At 46.3% G+C, this 17,637-nt stretch overlaps 1 protein-coding gene across 2 annotated transcripts in view; it reads right to left on the reverse strand.

The window, feature by feature from the left end:
• The window catches only part of COL17A1 (collagen type XVII alpha 1 chain), a 50,536-nt gene extending 36,276 nt beyond the window's left edge, over window positions 1–14,260 (reverse strand). For both annotated transcript variants that reach the window (XM_034663236.1, XM_019809556.2), the window contains exons 1-5: window positions 14,062–14,260; window positions 8,519–8,581; window positions 6,023–6,067; window positions 4,500–4,604; window positions 3,378–3,509 (exon numbers count right to left, since the gene is read on the reverse strand). In XM_034663236.1, coding sequence (XP_034519127.1) covers window positions 3,378–3,509; window positions 4,500–4,604; window positions 6,023–6,067; window positions 8,519–8,570 — 334 coding nt within the window. In that variant the 5' untranslated portion in view covers window positions 8,571–8,581; window positions 14,062–14,260. The remainder of the gene's footprint in view (window positions 1–3,377; window positions 3,510–4,499; window positions 4,605–6,022; window positions 6,068–8,518; window positions 8,582–14,061) is intronic.
• Window positions 14,261–17,637: the final 3,377 nt, after the last annotated feature.

The raw sequence follows: 17,637 nt of genomic DNA on the forward strand, positions 1-17,637 counted from the left end.
GTTTGCTTCTCTTTTTTGTTTTTAAGCCCTTGACTGAGTTTTCCCAGTACTGGTGTTGGTGAAATAAATGTGCTGTCAGCACTGGAGTGTCACGGGCCTTGTGAAGCACGTGCCGAACGTGGACCCCATTACAATGACGGCACCAGCCCCCAGGAAGGCCTTGCATCTCACAGCGCTGTGGTGACACAACCCGCCTCCCCCCGATTTTGCTCACACCCTCCCCCATGACCCCTGGCAGCTCTGGGTCTTAAATCACGTACTGGGGAGTCCATCCCTCAGTCCTGCTTCACCACCACGACCCATTCTCCAGTCATGGTCAAACCCACTGCTGCCTGGCTCGTCTGTTTCCCACCAGACTTCTCAGTCGCCAGGCACTGCGGGGACTTTAGGAACTGAACCCAAATGTCCTCCTCCCGACTCCTGCTTCTTGACCCCGAGCTTGTTCCTGCACTGACTTCCAAGTCTCTGCCTGGGTCCTGCTCTCCTCCCCCCAAGACTCCTCTTTCTCCTGTGTGCTCTGGCTCTTCCTTCCCCTTCATCCCCAACTGTATCTTTCTTTGCTTCCTTCTGCTTTCATGTTCCTTCCTTGGCTGGTTCCTTAGTTTTCCATCTGCTATTAACACCTCTTTGTAAATGGCTCCGAACGGGGTATCCTGCCCGACTTCTTCCCAGAGCTCACATGCTGTGCACCCCACTCCCACTCCCTGCTTGGGACCCTCACCTGGGAGCATTACTGGGCTCGTGCACGTGGGGCCTGCTCCGGCGCCCCCTCTCAATCGCTGGCACCATCGTGGACCCAGACACCTGTGCTTGAGTCTCAGGGGCACAGACTCCTTCCCCTCCCTCTCCCCTCATATTTAATCAATTGTCAAACATCAGTTCCGTCTCCCACTCCTCGTTTCCTCTCCCATTGCCACCGCCCTAGTCCCAGCAAGTTTGCCCTTGACTACAAGCATCATCTAATCTGTCACCATGTTCAGCCTCTTTCCTGCACATGGCTTCCGGAGTTCTTGTCCTGGACCTCAAAGAGGACCGACTCTCTACTCAAAAATCCCAGTGGCTTTTCACTGTTGCAGAATAGAGGCCAAACATCACAGGCCAGTCCTGAATCTGAGCCCCTCCAGCTGTGTTCACGTCAGCACCACCCTGCCTGCTGTGTGCGGAGTGGGCCCACCGCAGGCTGGAGCGCCCCCCTCTCCACCGGCATCAAACGTCACACATCTTGAAGGCCCAGCTCAGGGGTCACCTCCCCACGGAGTCTTCCCTGAAGACTCAGCCGGAAACACTCATCCCCTTCAACTTTACATCCCAGTTTTTATCTGTCAGCTTGCTTATTTATTAGACCAGAGGCAACTTGAAGACAAGAGCCATGTCTAATTCATTTATCCTTTTTTAAAGGATTTGTTTATTTATTTTATACATAGAGAGAGAACGTGCAAGAGTGAGTGCATGTGGAGAGGGGTGGAGGGAGAGAAATCTTAGCAGACTCTGCACTGAGCAGGGAGCTGGATGCAGGGCTCGATCCCAGGATTCTGAGAATTGACCTGAGCTGAAACTAAGAGTCAGGCACTTAACCGACTGTGCCACCTAGGCGCCCCTCACGTCTAAGTCATTTAAGTGTTGTTGGAGAGGAAGAATTTCCTCTACCCTTCAGGATTTTTCTAGCTGGACTAAGAATCAAACTGACATAAGACAGATTAACAGGAGAAAGAAGAAAATCAAGTTCAGTTTTGTACATACAGGGAATCCACATAGACATGGAAATTCCAGAGACAGGCAACGTGAGGCTTGTGTGAGCTGAGGAGAGGGGTAGGGGCCTGAGGATACAAAGGGCAGAAAGACCACTATGAGCAGGAAGGTGAGAGGAGATGGTTGGAAAACAAAGATTGCCTTATGTATGTGTCTTAGGTAGGGGAATCTCTGTTAATAGCTCCCTTCTTCGTACAAGCAGGCAGTTGAGGGGGAGGTAAGAGCTCTTCCTGAATCTGCTGGGTTTTGACTGCATTTTTTTTTAAAGATTTTATTTATTTATTTGACAGAGATAGAGACAGCCAGCGAGAGAGGGAACACAAGCAGGGGGAGTGGGAGAGGAAGAAGCAGGCTCATAGCGGAGGAGCCTGATGTGGGGCTCGATCCCATAACGCAGGGATCACGCCCTGAGCTGAAGGCAGACGCTTAACTGCTGTGCCACCCAGGCGCCCCTTGACTGCTTTTGACTCAAAAGAGTGTTCATGCCAGAGTGGCCTGTCTTGGGCCAGCCTGCCCTCGACCCCTACGGTGTCCAGGAAGGCATTCCGCACAGTGTTAAGCACACGGTAGATATGTGATAAAATACTGAATGGATGAACGAATAAGGGGGTGGGTAAGTCAATGAAATCTCCAAGTAACTTGAGTCTATAAAGGAAATGAAACTGATGTGGGAAACAAAGGCAGAAGGAAATGTAGATGAAATTAAATTTCCTTATAACCCATAACCCAATACCGAATACTTGAGGCAGGCAGAGTATAACATTCTTCCAGGAAGCTCCCAACTGTCTTACTGTCAATGCCTTGCTAGAGGGAAAAACAACTGTAGCTTGAGGCGCCTGGGGGGCTCCTTTGGTCTAACATCTGACTTCGGCTAAGGTCTTGATCCCAGGGTTCAGGTCATGATCCCAGGGTCCTGGGATCGACCCCTCCCCCACCCCCATATCGGGCTCCCTGCTCAGTGGGGAGCCTACTTCTCCCTCTCCCTTTCCCCCTGCTTGTGCTTTCTTTCTCTCTCCCTATCAAATAAATAAATAAAATCTTTAAAAAAAGGAAAGAAAAGAAAAGAAAAGAAAAAAAAGAAAAGAAAAGAAAAGAAAAGAAAAACCACCTTAGCTTGACAATAGCCAGGCCTCAAGTATCTGGTGAGTCTTCATTAGCATATGAAAATCCTTTTGGAACTTCCCTTTGTCTTTTCTCCCCCCAACCCCAAAGTGTATCATCAGTTGCTCCTGATAATCCTGGGATAGCAGCTCTTTCTGGCCATAGGTCCTATCCCCGGGCCATCCTAAAACCACCATTTTGCACTAAAGACGTCTCAAGAATTCTTTCTTGGCTATTGGCTCCAGACCCCAACACTCCAAACCACATCAAAATAAGAGTAAAGAGAAAGGTGAGGGCAGAAACAGCTAAACAGGGGTGGCTAATAATTCCATACTCAAAGGATGAGTGAAGTTCTTTGGGGGAGAGAGTAGTTCTAACATCTGTGGGACTGAGGGGTGCCCAGGTGGCTCAGTTGGTTAAGCATCAGACTCTTGTCTCCCTCTGCGCCTGCCCCCTCACTCTCACTCTCAAATAAAATTAAAAAGAGCATAATAAAATGTAAAATAAAAAAAATATGGGACTGATACCTTCGTATGTTCCGTGGCGGGTGATGTGAGTTTTCCTTTCAAAGGTGGAGCCCGGTGAGTTGGGCAGAGTGGAGGCAGGGGAGTGAGCCCTCCTGTAACTGGACGTGGAGGCGTTGCCTCGAGTGCTCCCACCTGCGAGCAGGGAAAAGCATCAACTCCCACAGCGCTTCAGACTGGCCTGCAGTTACATTGACTACACCGAGGCTGTTCACAATAGAAGAGGGCGCTACGAAGGCCCCAGAGGACTTTCCGAGGACACCGCTGACACGGTCTACCCCGGCATTGCCACGGCGGCTCAGAAACGGGAGGTGGGATCATGGCCACTGGTCCTTCCCCAGCTGACCACAGAAGGAAGCAGGGGGTCCTTTGCGGACATGGCTACACATGGCAATGGAGAGGCTCTGGCAGGATTCTTCTTGAGGGCCTGGCATTTAACCGTAACTCATGGCTGGATGGACCAGAACACAATCTGACGAGGAGGCGTTCCTCGACAGCTCACAGCAACCGCTCCTCTTGGCCAACGGGCTATTTGTGTGTCTTGGGTCCTCTTTTTCAGTGTCAATCCAAGATTGTTTAAATAGCCTCAGGGGTTATATGTGTGCTTGTTTTTTGTTTTGTTTTGTTTTGCTTTGCTCTGTGTGGTTTCGGTTTGAAAGCTACCATGAAAGAGCGTTTCATTGGGAACAATGGGCCTGTGTTGGATGCTTGCCCAGTGGAAACTCTATGGAATGTGCGTCACTAGACTCCCTGAGCAGAGTAACCGAGTCGTTAAGTTTCTTTTGTTGTTGTTGTTAATTCAAATTGTAAACCCTCTTGTGCACACACCCTTCCCTAAAAGAAATGGCTTGAGAGTGATTCAGCGGGAAAAGAGCCACCTCCCCACGAAGCATTCTTGAGTATTGTTATTTATATGCGGACTTAATGAAAATTGATCCCATCGTAAGGAGGCTTCAAATGCGGCTGATTTTTAAAGTATCACTTTGGCTGGGATGTGTGTCAGTGACACAACAATTTGGGGCATTTGGAATGGATGACAAGCAGTCGTGACCATCGCTCTCCTTGCGGGTCCCTCTCTCCCTGCCCATCAGTTCTCCCCCAGTCCCTCCACCAGCAGGCACTTACTCGAGTTTATGTACCCACTGCTGCCATGGGTCAGGCTGTGCTTCTCCAGCCGGCTCCCTCCACCAAGAGAGCCTGTTTTAGCATAGCCGTTGCTGGTTCCCCCTTCTGCACAAACAAGAAGCAGGTGACAATTTATGGGCGGAGTCAGGCCAGGGGATCCCCTCCTGCTCCGCTGTGGAGACCACCGCTGGCTTATCACCCACCACCCTGCTGGTTTGGGGTCCCTTTGCAGGTGCAAGCTGCCATACTCTGTTTGTGATAGAAATATTAAGAGCAAATATCCCACCCGATTTATACGGCAAGTCTTCTGGGTGAAGCATAGTAAGTGGCTCTTTAGGAAAACTAAAGTATTAGAAAAGGCAGCTGAGTGATGAAAGGTTCTGTGAGGCCAGGACGTGGGTTGGGCTTGCTTTTTGGAAATTGCCTGGTCAGTGCCACAGACATGGCAGCCACTAGACTTGCTGAAGGGGTGAGTGACAGCTCTGTGTCGCTGGTGTTCCATGTGGCGGCCTGTCATGCTCTGACCTCTCGTCCCCATCCTCTATGCGCCAGGCTGCCTGGCAGGTGCAACGGTAGCTTTAGGGTTCAGTTCTCCAATATAGAATCCACTCAACCTAAGGACCTCCTCAGAAAACAAGTGGACACAGACAGAAGCCCGACTGGTGGTTCCTTTCTCCCACCCTATGCTCAGGCAGGATAAGGTTTTTGATACGAGTGTCCAATCAGGTCAATCTGTAGAGACTGAGAGTAGATGTGTGGTTCTGGGGGGGGCTGGGGAGAGTGGAGGGGAAATGGGGAGTGACTGCTAATGGTCATGAAGTTTCCTTTTGGGGTGATGGAATGTTCTAAAATTAGATTGTTGCAATGGCTGCACAACTCCGTAAATATACTGTGAAAATTAATAAAAGGAAACCTCGCTAAAGTGAATTGATGCTGGAAGGGGATGTCGGAAGGGGAGCCATGCCACTTAATGTCAATTACAGACCCAACAGAAGAACCCTCAACGGAAAAGAGTCATCAGCAGGGCCCAACAGGGAAAGACGTACACTGCATCTCCCACAGGAAATCTATTACACCTGCGCCTTGGCCAATGAGGAACCAGCTATCACCCTGAACTCTAGCTTTCCTCCAATGGTCTTTCATTTAAACAACACCTCTCAGATTCCTCTTTCTTCTCCATAAAATAATGTTCCTCTCCTTTGTTTGTTGCACTTGCCGGTGGTTCTGTCTCAGCTTGCTTGTTCCAGGTTGTGATTCTTCACTATTCCCAAATAAACCCATATTTTACTGGTAAAATAACTGGCCATTTTATTTTTAAAGTTAACAATACTAACAAACCATTGAATTATGTATATTTCAAACTGGTGGATTTTGTGGTATATAAATTAAGGTCACTACAGCTATTAAAAAAGAGATTTCAGATATTTTGGATTTGCTCAACTGAAGAGTAAGCACCTATGGGAAAGGTTACATGTGCCTTCACACATGCCTTACTGAGAAGAAAGCTTTAGATAGTCACTTACTTGGCGGTAAAGATGTAAGTCTTGTAGTTACTGTTTCCGTGATAACTAGAAAAAAACAATAAAAAGATAAGATCTTATATAATGCACTGAATTCCCTATATTCTGGCAAGGTCTAACATCTGTCATAGGCTCAGCATGTCAAATTAGGTTCAACATAGGTTTTTGTATACTTGTGCTAATTAAGATACGTGATCTGACCCTCTGTACATGAAAGTATGTGCAACAACAATGGGGTTTAATGTACCTGGAAAATACACTTATATCCTTTTGGAACCAAAAGTAGTTACCCACTGATTAGACGGATGACTTACCTTGGCATCCATGTCTCATCTAATAATTAGATCCAGTCCAAGCCTGGATCTTTGAAGGAGGACCAGGGCCTCAAGTCACCCTCACGTGTGTCGAGCCACACTCTGTCTGCACTGCCCCTTCCAAAGGTCACCCAGTTCAGCTGGGGCCAGTGCATTATCCTGGCTGATCTTACTGCGAAGCAGATAATTACTTTGTACTTCTTTTTCAACGGGGTGTCTGAAGGACATAATTCATTCTAAAATCTTCAGGGCCATTCTGAGTGTGGGGCCGTGTAGGAAGGCAGGGAGTTAGTAAGTCACATTTGGTGCTTGACAAAACCATGGATAGACGCATCAAAAACAGACTTGAAGAACCAGTGCTTTTGCCTCCCCAGACTGGGTTTCTCTAGACTCCCAAGTGATGGTTAGTCTATGGAGGTAATAAAAGCTTCCAGTATGTTTTAAACACCTGTTAGAAGAAAGACCCGCTGGGCCCCTGGGTGGTTTAGTCGCTTAAGCGGCTGCCTTCCACTCCAGTCTTGATCCACGGGTCCTGGGATCAAGCGCCCTGCTTGGCGGGGAGTCTGCTTCTCCCTCTCCCTCTACCCCTCCTCTCTGCTTGTGCTCTCTCTCAAGCTCTTTCCCTCTCAAATGAATAAATAAAATACTAAAAAAAAAAAAAAAAAAAAAAAAAAAAAAAAAAAAAAAAAAAGGAAGAAAGACCAGTTGCCTTCCCGAACCTCTCTCTCCCCGGCAGCAACATGGGGAGGTGGGTGGATTCCTAAAACCACAGCGGGGCCAAGCTGTTCTCTGACGGTGACCATCATCACCACCGCCCTCTGTGTGGGACATAAAGAAGCAGCAATTAAGCTGAAGTCACAGGTCTTTCATAGCACACTCGAGCTGTGTATGCATGTGTGCGCATGCCCGGGTGTGTGTGCATGCGTGGTGTACATGTGTGCATGCCCGGGTATACGTCTATGTGCGGTGTGGTATGCGCGTCTGCCCAGGTGTAGGTGTACGTGTGGTGTGGTATGTGCGCATGCCTGGATATATGTGTATGTGCGCATGCCCGTGTGTATGTGTACATGTGGTGTGTATGTGCGCATGCCCGGGTATATGTGTATGTGCGCATGCCCAGGTGTATGTGTACGTGTGGTGTGTATGTGCGCATGCCCGTGTGTATGTGTACATGCGGTGTGTATGTGCACATGCCCGGGTGTAGGTGCATGTATATGCATGTGCGCATATGCGTCGGTAGGGGTGGCGAAAGGAGAAAAGCTGCAGGGTAGTGTGTAACAATTTAAGTCGTCCTGCACGCCACTGCTCCGTCCCGCACCAGCCTTGCTGCCTCCACCCTTTTCCTTCTTCCACGAGTATTTTTCTAATTGATTGCCTGGTCCTGGAGGAACCTGGGGTGATGACTGTGGCAGAAACTGCATTCCATGCATAACAGGAAATGGTTTTTCAGACTAAAATGGCAGCTTGATTTGAGAAAACAGTCCTTGAGCTTTCACGAAACCTCTTATTGTGTGGACCTTTGGGATTCTTGGACACATAAAAATAAAGTATTTCCTAACCTAACGAATGTTCCAAGTCTGTGAAGCCAGAATTTTTTTTTTGTTAGAGATATATGAAAGTCACAGGATAAATGAAAGAGCCAGAACTGTTTTGGGGACAGTTTAAATGTCTCTGAATTTATCATTTGGGCAGTTTCACAAAAGAAATGTGTCTGTTTTCAGTTTAAGTGTAGATTGCAACTGTAACACCGGTGTTATGCTAACTTTGCCCCTGCAGTTAGTAGGACATTATTCTTTTGGATTTCTGTTGCCCTGTCTTCTAAATAAAGACATGGTTAAATGCCTTCGGCAGATTCATTCCCCCAGAATATTATGCAGCTATTAAAAGTGCTAATTATGAAAGCTATACATTGAAAGGGTAATTTTCATTTTTGAAGAAAAAGCACACATTTTGATTACAAGTATGTTAAAATAAAAATCAACAAAAGCCATTTTATGGGAAGAAATAAAGTCTACTTAGGAAAACATTTTAAATGATAGAGTGGAAAAAAAGCAAAAAAAAAAAATCCAAGGAAAACTATAAATAATTTAGAAATGATAGAGTAGCTGTGATGGAATCAGGCATGAATTATTTACTCTTCCCCAATTTTTTATTACTTTTATAATGTCATGGCTCATGCTCTTACTTCTTTCAGTGACCTCGGTGCCATCTCGTTTGTTTTTCTTGGTTACATCCATACCATAGCCACCTGCAGAAAAGCCAGAAACCATGATCAGCCATTAGTCTTACCATTGCTTTTAGGAAGCATAGGTCCCAAGTATGCAAACTGAGAACCAAACCACACTTGACTCCCAGAATTCAGGGCATAATTCTTTTTTTGTGCATATTTTTTTACAGAGTCCTTTCCACTCCTTGATTCAGTTATAAGAGGGAGTCATTTAATAGTTTCACTTTGGATTCTATTCTGCATGGAGAGCTTATTTTTCAGGATCTCACTGACCAGACTGCCCCCTGCTGAGCATTAATAGGATTACATCGAAGATGTGGTGCCCTGACCTTTCACTGTAAAACCTCCGTTCTTTGCCAGATTAACAGACAGCTGAAGGATATCCATCAAGGCACTTTAACGAACTCATTTTGTTGTACCCCGTAGTGTTCAGTGTTCTATATGGAACTCGATGTATAGAACACATTCATGCTTCATTATTTAGAGTTTAGATAGGAGAATGATGTTCGATGGACTTAAATCAGGAAAAAAAATTATTGTATTGTTGGTACTTATATATATGGCACTTAATACTTTTCACAATATGGAACTTTCCCTTCATAACAAGCTAGTCCCACTATGCTTCTTTGCAGACATGAGTAGGAGAAATATAAGAAAAAAATGTGTAAAATCTGCAGAAATATGTAGGAAAGGCATATTTGTATGTTACCTATGTTCCCCCTCCACTCACTGCTTCCGGAAGGGAAAACCACCAAGATCTTGTCCACTGTGACCTGAAGCGTAGATGGACTGAGACCGTGTGACAGCTAGAGGCTGGGGTGGGGGTGAGGCTTAGACACCAGGAGAGCACAACAGGAATCTGCCTCCCAGCTGGGTTCTTGATGTGCTTCCCTCTCCCACATCTGGGAGGACTTGACATCTGGCTTTTCCTGTGATTCCCTCTCTCCCCACCGCGACCTTCCCTTCCTCTTTTGGATGCAGGTCAAATTGGATTCTAGAATTCTGGGCAAGCCACAAATGCCCAGGATGCCCCTTGCTCGAAGATTTCTCCTACAGTCTTTTTAACCTGCCTGGTGACTTAAGGCTCGACTTCTCCAATAGGCACTCAGGCACAGCACCTAATCCTATCACACTTTGAGGGGTCCACGAACGGGTTTTAATTTCTTTTTACAATCAGAAGGAGAGGGCGCCTGGGTGGCTCAGTTAGTTAAGCAGCTGCCTTCAGCTCAGGTCATGATCTCCGGGTCCTGGGATGGAGCCCCACATTGGGCTCTACACCGACTGGGAAGCCTGCTTCTCCCTCTCCCTCTGCCCTTCCCTCCTGCTCATGCTCTCTCTCTCTCTCAAATAAATAAATAAAAATTTTTAAAAAAATTAAAATCAGAAGGAGAAATAGGGCGTCCTGGGTGGCTCAGCCGGTTAAGTGTTCGACTCTTGCTCTTGGCTCAGGTCACACTCTCAGAGTTCTGGAATCCAGCCCCGCATCGGGCTCTGTGCTGAGTGGGGAATCTGCTTGAGGATTCTCTCTCTCCCTCTCTCTGCACCCCTCCCCTGCTCACACACACACTCTCTCTCTCCCTCAAATAAATAAATCTTAAAAAGAAAATCTTTAAAATCAGAAGGAGGAATGAACACAATTCAACCTGGTTTATATTATTTCAATGCAGTTATAAAATACAATTTTTTTAAGTTGTTTTTTTTTTTTTTAATGGAGGAGGGGGTCCACAAAATCAAATGCATCTAGGGCCCGCGAAAGTCATAATGTGGCCCTGGGTGACTTCCCCACTGAAAACCAAGCCCACAGGAGACCGGCCGCTCAACTAGCCGGTGGAATGAACCAAGATCGGCACAGTTAGCGTCAAGGCCTGGTCGAACGTGCCAATTTCTTGCTCACTGGAGTTTCTTAAATGCAGCTCCAGGCAAGGAATGAGGCATCATGGAAAAAAACTCCTGACTGGACCTGAGAAGCCACAGAAGGTGGCTTTGGCTCTGGTATGTTTCCCAGAGCCAAAGACAGGGGCTCCATAAACAATTTCACAAGGGAGTGCAGCCTCTTGAGAAGGCCAAACCTGGCCTGTGTCTGTGTCTGCATTCTGGCTACAACCCTTACGACTACTGTCATGCAAACCTACACGCCACCAGACACCCTCTTTGAAACCTTTTGTCCAAGCAGTAATTGCCTTTGGTATCTCTGAGGCACCCCTGCCTTTTTTTTTTTTTTTTTTTTTTAAATTGGTCGTTAGCTTGGGACCAGGAGGCATTTTGGAGATTAAACACTCAAATGCACCTGGCTGCTGGTGGGGAACCACCTAGGGTGGTACCTGGACTGATAGGAAATACTAGCCTGAAAGGAACTGTTTATAACAGGCCACGGAGGCTTTTACTTCCCACAAGTTATTGTGTGTTTTGATCCTTACAAGAATACTGCGCCCAGCAGCTATCCATTTGGGTTTGGCTGGGTTTCTTCTACTTGTAGCCATCCAGGCAGACTGAAGATAGCTCCCATTGATGAGGGTCTCCGTGTCTAGGCCGCAAACCTAGTGAGGGTTTTCTTGTTCTTTCTGTACCCAGAAAAATAACCCACTGTTTTAGGCACTCCCAATCTTAGTCTTAAGTCCTAATGATGGAGCTTTGAGGTGTACAGCAAAATGCCAAGGGTCCCCCAACTTGCAGAGGGCCCGAGGAGAGGGACCACCTGCTAAGAAATCAGATACCCTCGTCCAGGGCCTGCCGGCTCCTTACTAGAAGGTGCTCAGAGAGAGAATGGGTCTGAGATGGCTGCAGGTAGATGCCCCCCCCCCTCTTTCAGCCTGAAGCCCCACAGATGGCTGTGTCCTATGGAGAATGTGTCCTATGTCCTATGCAGAATGATTTCTTGGGCCTGGAATACACAGAATGGAGTTCTGTTGACTTTGCCACTGATTGTCTGAAGTGGCAGGGTTGTGCTGGGACGTGGACTCCTTTCAACCAAACGTAAGACGAAACCTTTTTTAAGTGAGTCATCAAAAGGAAAGTGATGGGTCGAGGCACAAACCTGGACTGGGATCGTCCCATAGGACCTACGGTACTCGCGCAGGATTTCCTTTTTGAACATTCTGCGTGTGGATAGTTTTAAGAAGTGTAACGTTAGGGAAAGGAAAGTTACAAGCCCGGCACATGACTGAGCCTGCCTCTCCCCGCCGAGCTCACCAGCGTGCTCTCCGCCCAAAACACTACTTAATGGAAGCACTGTCAAGCTGCTTCATTTTTAACTCTTTAATTTTAACTTCTTTGATGTTTAGGCCACTTTACTAGAACTAAGGAAGAGCAGGTCTTTAGATTCTCAATTCCAAAATTATGCTAATTTCCATCCATAGTGCTAAGGAGCTGCTTCGTGGTTATTCAGAGTTAATGTTCTTTAGAAGATGTAGAAAAATGACCCCATGATATTTTCTTCTGCAGGAAAATGCAGTTCAAAATCATTTTTCTACTCTTTTGAATTTTCTTTTCTTTCCACTGCTTTTAAATGATGTCACATTCACCTAAAACCATTCTGATGATGGCACCCGTACAAACAAGGACAAACAGCTGTTAGGGATAGTCAGCCCTTACACTGACCTTATTCTAATGTCCCATGAGGGGCGCCTGGGTGGCTCAGGTGGTTAAGCGGCTGCCTTTGGCTCAGGCTCAGGTCATGATCCCAGGGTCCTGAGATCTGACCTGGCTCGGAGGAGAGCATGCTTTTCCCTCTCCTCCCCTCTTGTGTGCTCTCTCGCTATCTCTCTTGCTATCTCTGTCTCTGTCTCTCTCAAATAAATAAATAAAATAAAAACTTTATGAAAAAAAATGACCCATGAAACACTTGGTCTTCAGCAAGGAAGGGAGTGGAGAAGCAAAGTGTTTTCTAGTTCCTATTTTAAGAACAGGAACTCCCCAGCCTCTGCTAAGGAACCCCAAGTATTTTTATAGCTACTATTACTCCCATCTCTGCATGCTTCAAACTTTAAAACAAAACAACAAAATGGTCACAGTGTGAGAAAACCATGCAGTACTCTGATCTGTGAACACAGATGGGGCAAGCAGTTTGAGGGCCAGGAAAACCAGCCCCCGAGGATGGATTGTCTCAGAGGCGTTTGTCTCTACAAAGCGCAGCAGCGGGCGTGCCCCTGGCTGCGTTTGGCATCTGTGATTTATCCATAACTTGGGGCTGGGGGAGTTTGGGCACCAGCTTTGTGATTCTGCCTCTTGTTTCCAGCCCTGTTTCGTGAAGTCCTGCTGCCGATAGTAATAGCAAATGAGCCAAACCACACAGACCCAGGCTTCTTTTGCTCAAGCATCATCTGTCAATGAGGTTGGTTCTTAGGTGGGATCAGTTTCACGAATCTGAGTTTCTGTCCAGGCTTGAAGCAAGACTCTGTAACCGTGTCCAGGTAAACTCTGGTCACATTTGCGTGGGTGTTGTGAAGGGGTCAGAATAAAGCTGGCGTCTCTGATTCTCTGAAGGGCATCCAGCAGGAGCTCACTTAGATCTGTGCCTTACCTCTGAGACACAGCAGACAGGGGAGAGGAGAAACGGTTCTGCTTTTCAAGTGACTATCTTTTAAAAACCTCCCAATATTTTATGGACATTAACAAATCTGACCATTAGCTACTAATTAACTGCTCCGCAAATGAACTGATGTGCCACACGCGTTGCCTCCCCTTTGAAAAGCAATGTGGTCGTTTGTCCTTGAGTGCTTAATGCGGTCCAGTGAGATACTAAAGGTGCTAATTCTCACCCCAAAATGATTTGGGGAGAGGGGGCAAATTGGCCATTAAAAGGTGTATGCAGACAAAATGTCCCTCCCGCTTTTATTTTCTTGTTCTAAATTTGACTCCAGGAAATTACTGGATTAATTATATCGTTTCAGATATTACACTTTACTTTAGATTAGAGGCAGTATTTTCGAGACTGTGATAAACAACGTCCATCCAACCTCTCGGGCTTAGTCAGAACCTGCCAGCACAGAGCCCAGGCGGCATCTCAGCTCTTAGTACTTAGTGTTTCTGCAAGCCCCCACTTACCCACCCTGTAACTTCACCTCTGAGCTAGTCTCTGCTGTTTAGGGAAGAGAAGGAAACAGAGGGAGGGGGAGAGCGAGAGAAAGAGACTGAGATTGAAGGAATCATAACTCTATCCTATCCTAAATAAAACAATTTAATACATGCCATTTTACAATACTGAAAATCATACCAAAAAAGAAAACCAAACTGGCCACTAGAGCCCAATTTATCTGAACTGGCCTTTTTCTTCTCCTTCCCACAGATGAATCTTTCTTGCTGTTCTCTAGAAGACCTGCCCTAAGCAGAACACAGAAACCAAAGCAGCCTTTCATGATCAATTAACCGCCTCTACCCGCAATACTCGAAACTTAACAATCTCATCTCATTTTCTCCAACAAACACTTCCATTCTAAATAGCAAATGTCAAATCAAAGTCCCAGAAGAAGGGAGAAAAAGGGCAAATCCCTGCTGGAACTTACCTTCTTTGAGATTTGGAAGGGACTGGAAACAACTTTGAATAAACCCCCCTCTCTGTCTTTCTCCTCCTGATATTTTTCTCCAAGACGTTTGCAGGTCCCACTTTTTTTATCCAGACCCAGCCCAGGTGTGTTAGAGCTGACTGATCTTTCAAAAATGTTCACTTCTCCTGCGCTCCCCCTTGTTTCTTTCAGTTCTTTGCTCCCTAACAAGTCCTGACAAAGGTGTGTCGGGTTTACAGTTACTCCACCCTTCCAATTATCTGACACTTGCTGCATTTAAAAAAGATCTGCCTCCAGGAATCAAACTTTACAGCAGGCAGAACATTTCTCTGACCAGGGTAGGCCCATTAACCATTTATGGGTCCATCGGGAAAAAGGAACAAAGGTAAAGGAAATACCCTTTTATTACTTTTCCTTATCTTTCAAAACCAGAGAGCTACCACAGCATGGCATTCCCCTTCCTTGCGGCCAGGGAATAGTAAAAATCCCGAGGTGTGTGATTCATGGTGTGGCCAGGCTTGTGGGGGGGGCCTGTGGTCAGAGTGTCCGATTCCTAGAAAAACTGTGACGTTGGCAGGATTTATATTCAAGACCGTTTCTCCTACATATGCCTTTGCCCGCTTTCCTTCATTCTGACCCAGGCGAGGTCAAGCCCGCCTGGAGGAAAATGTGGGACGATTAATGGCACAGGGATTCATTTTTTAAAAGGGGCAGCCAGGTAAGTGATGTTGACTCCAAAGAGTGAGGTGTTAGTGACAAGATTTTAGGCACTTGGCCACCGAATACAATGGAAAGCTGCTGCTGGGGAGGGGAAAGGACCTTTTTGCCGTTCAAATCAGGCAAACATGGTCTCCATACATCCAAAGACATGTGTGGACTCCCGGAAACTTTCTTATCTCAGCTACATTCCCTGGAGCCATTAGACTTCCCTAAAGTGTCAATATACACCGATCTACATAATTCTCATGAATACCTGCTTAGTGCCTGGCTCTCCAGGACCCCTAAAGACTAGATTGAGACTCTTGGTCTTAGTAAAATGGGGAGTCTGAACCTGGAACTCACTTAGGTGGTATTCCCAGTCCGGAGGGGAGCCGTTGGATTCCTGCAGGGTAGCACTAATGCATGTCTGCGCCCTGCTATCGTGGGCACTCACCCCACGTGGAAAGGTAGCGGGTCACCAAGCACAACCTGCAGGGGTCTCACCCCTATGCCCCCAACATTCCGCACCAGAGTCACACACTTCAGAAGCCTTTCCATGACCTAGAATGTGACACTACGGGGTTCTTGCTTTCTGGGATATTCCTGCCTACCCCAAATAAATACTTACTCAATATGTCTGCTGTCAATCTCATAGGAGAAGAGCACTGGGAATCTGGAAGATGGGGAGTTTTCAGCATCAAATTGACATAAGCCTGCATCATTCATTCATTTACTCATTAATTCATGAATTACACAAAAACATGTTGGCTCCTGCTCAGAGCCAGCATTAAACTGTATGTTGAGCGTTCAGTGATGAAACGTAGACATATTCTCTGTCCTTATGGAGTTCACAGGCTAGTGGAAGAAGGTAGGTCTTCAACAATGTATTACTCTGCTAAGGTTCCCGGGACAAAATTCTGGTGGCTTACACAACAGAAATTAATTTTGTCACAGATCTGAAAGCCAGACATCCAAGACCAACATGTCAACAGCTAGGTTTCTCCTGAAGCCTCTCCCTCCTTAGCTTGCAGAGGGCTGTCTTCCTGCTGTGCTCTCATGTGGCCTTTTCTGTCTGTGTGCATCCCAGCTGTCTCACAATGTGTCCTAATCTTTTATAGGGACACCAGTCAGATTGGATTAACAGCCTCATATTAACTACTTGATTAAAAGCCTATCTCCAAATTGTGGTCACATTCTAAGATACTAGGGGTTAGGCGTCATCATTTGAATTTTAGGAGGGGGACATAATTTATAACAAATGATGCTCATAATAAACAATTATGCATTGATATATAATTAAGAATGGATAACTATTATAAAGAGAAAATTCTGGATTCTATCAGAGAGGAGGAGAGGTCATCCCGAGGAGGGAGGGAAGGGCAAGTCCTGCTAAGAAGGTAACATTTAGACTGATAGAGGAAGGTTGAGCAGAGGTCATACAGGTGAGAGGAGGGGTTGAGATTGTTTTAGAATCTAGACAGGGAATAAAATATTCCAGAAGGCTCTGAAGTAGAAGCAAAGTAAGGCTGAGGAAACATGGTGCCGATCTATTCCAGTGTACCAAAGGAAGGGAGGGTGGCAGCAGGAGAGAAGCTAGAGAAAGAGAAGGAGCTAGATCACACAAGGCCTCATTAGCCACAGGAGGGAGGTGTTTTCAGGTATTAGGAAAATGTTCTTTTTTTTTTTTTTAAAGATTTTATTTATTTATTCGACAGAGACAGAGACAGCCAGCGAGAGAGGGAACACAAGCAGGGGTAGTGGGAGAGGAAGAAGCAGGCTCACAGCAGAGGAGCCTGATGTGGGGCTCGATCCCATAACTCCGGGATCACGCCCTGAGCCGAAGGCAGACGCTTAACCGCTGTGCCACCCAGGCGCCCCAGGAAAATGTTCTTAAATCGACATTAGGAAGCAACTCCGTCCTGGCACCGTGTGAATGTTTGGATTATTAAGAAAGAGGAAAGACTGGAATTTACATTTTCTAAGGTCCATTGTGTGCCAGATATTTTATATACATTATTTTATTTATTCCCTATAGCAGCTCTAAGAGGTGTGTACTATTATTTTTTTTTTAATTTTATAGCCGACAAAAGTGAAATTCAGGGAGGTTGAGTAACCAGGCCAAAGATTTTATATCTACTAAGTGGCTCCAGAGAGGGCAGAGGGCCTGTAAATGGAGTTAATGATTGATCATATCTCCATGATGAAGTCTCCGTACAAAACCAATGGTGCGGGGTTCAGAGAGCTTCCAGGTACATGAACACATCCACATACCAGGAGCGTGAGGCATCCCAGCTCTACGGGCACAGAAGCTCCTGTGCTCAGACACTTCCCAGACCTTGCCCTGTGTCTCTCTGCATCTGGCTGTTCATCTGTATCCTTTATCATAGCCTTTAATAAACTGGTAAACACACAGAAGTGTTTCGCTGAGTTCTGCAAGCCCCTCTAGCAAATAACTGAATCCAAGAGGGAGGAGGTCATAGGAACCTCTGATTTATTGCCACAGTGGACAGAAGTTGTGGGTAACCTGGGGACCTATTACTTGTGACTGGCATCTGCAGTGGGGGGCAGTCTTGTGGGACTGAGCCCTTATTGTGGGGAATCTGACACTGTCTCCAAGCAGACAGTGTCAGAATTGAGATAAATTGTAGGATACACAGCAGTTGTTGCGGAATTACCTGATGTGGGGAACCCCCCCCCCCTGCTTTGGTGACCAGAGTGTCCAAAATGCTGTGGGCTTGGTAGTCATGTGAGAGTAAAGGAAGACACAAGAGGCTGGTTAGTTGTTTTTTTTCTCCATACAGTGGCAGAGCCTATATTCCTTTCAACTCTTGAACTCTTGTTTCCCACTGCCTGGTCTATCATTAAAATTTAGATATG

This window comes from Ailuropoda melanoleuca, chromosome 6, assembly GCF_002007445.2.
Source record: "Ailuropoda melanoleuca isolate Jingjing chromosome 6, ASM200744v2, whole genome shotgun sequence".
Taxonomy (NCBI): domain Eukaryota; kingdom Metazoa; phylum Chordata; class Mammalia; order Carnivora; family Ursidae; genus Ailuropoda; species Ailuropoda melanoleuca.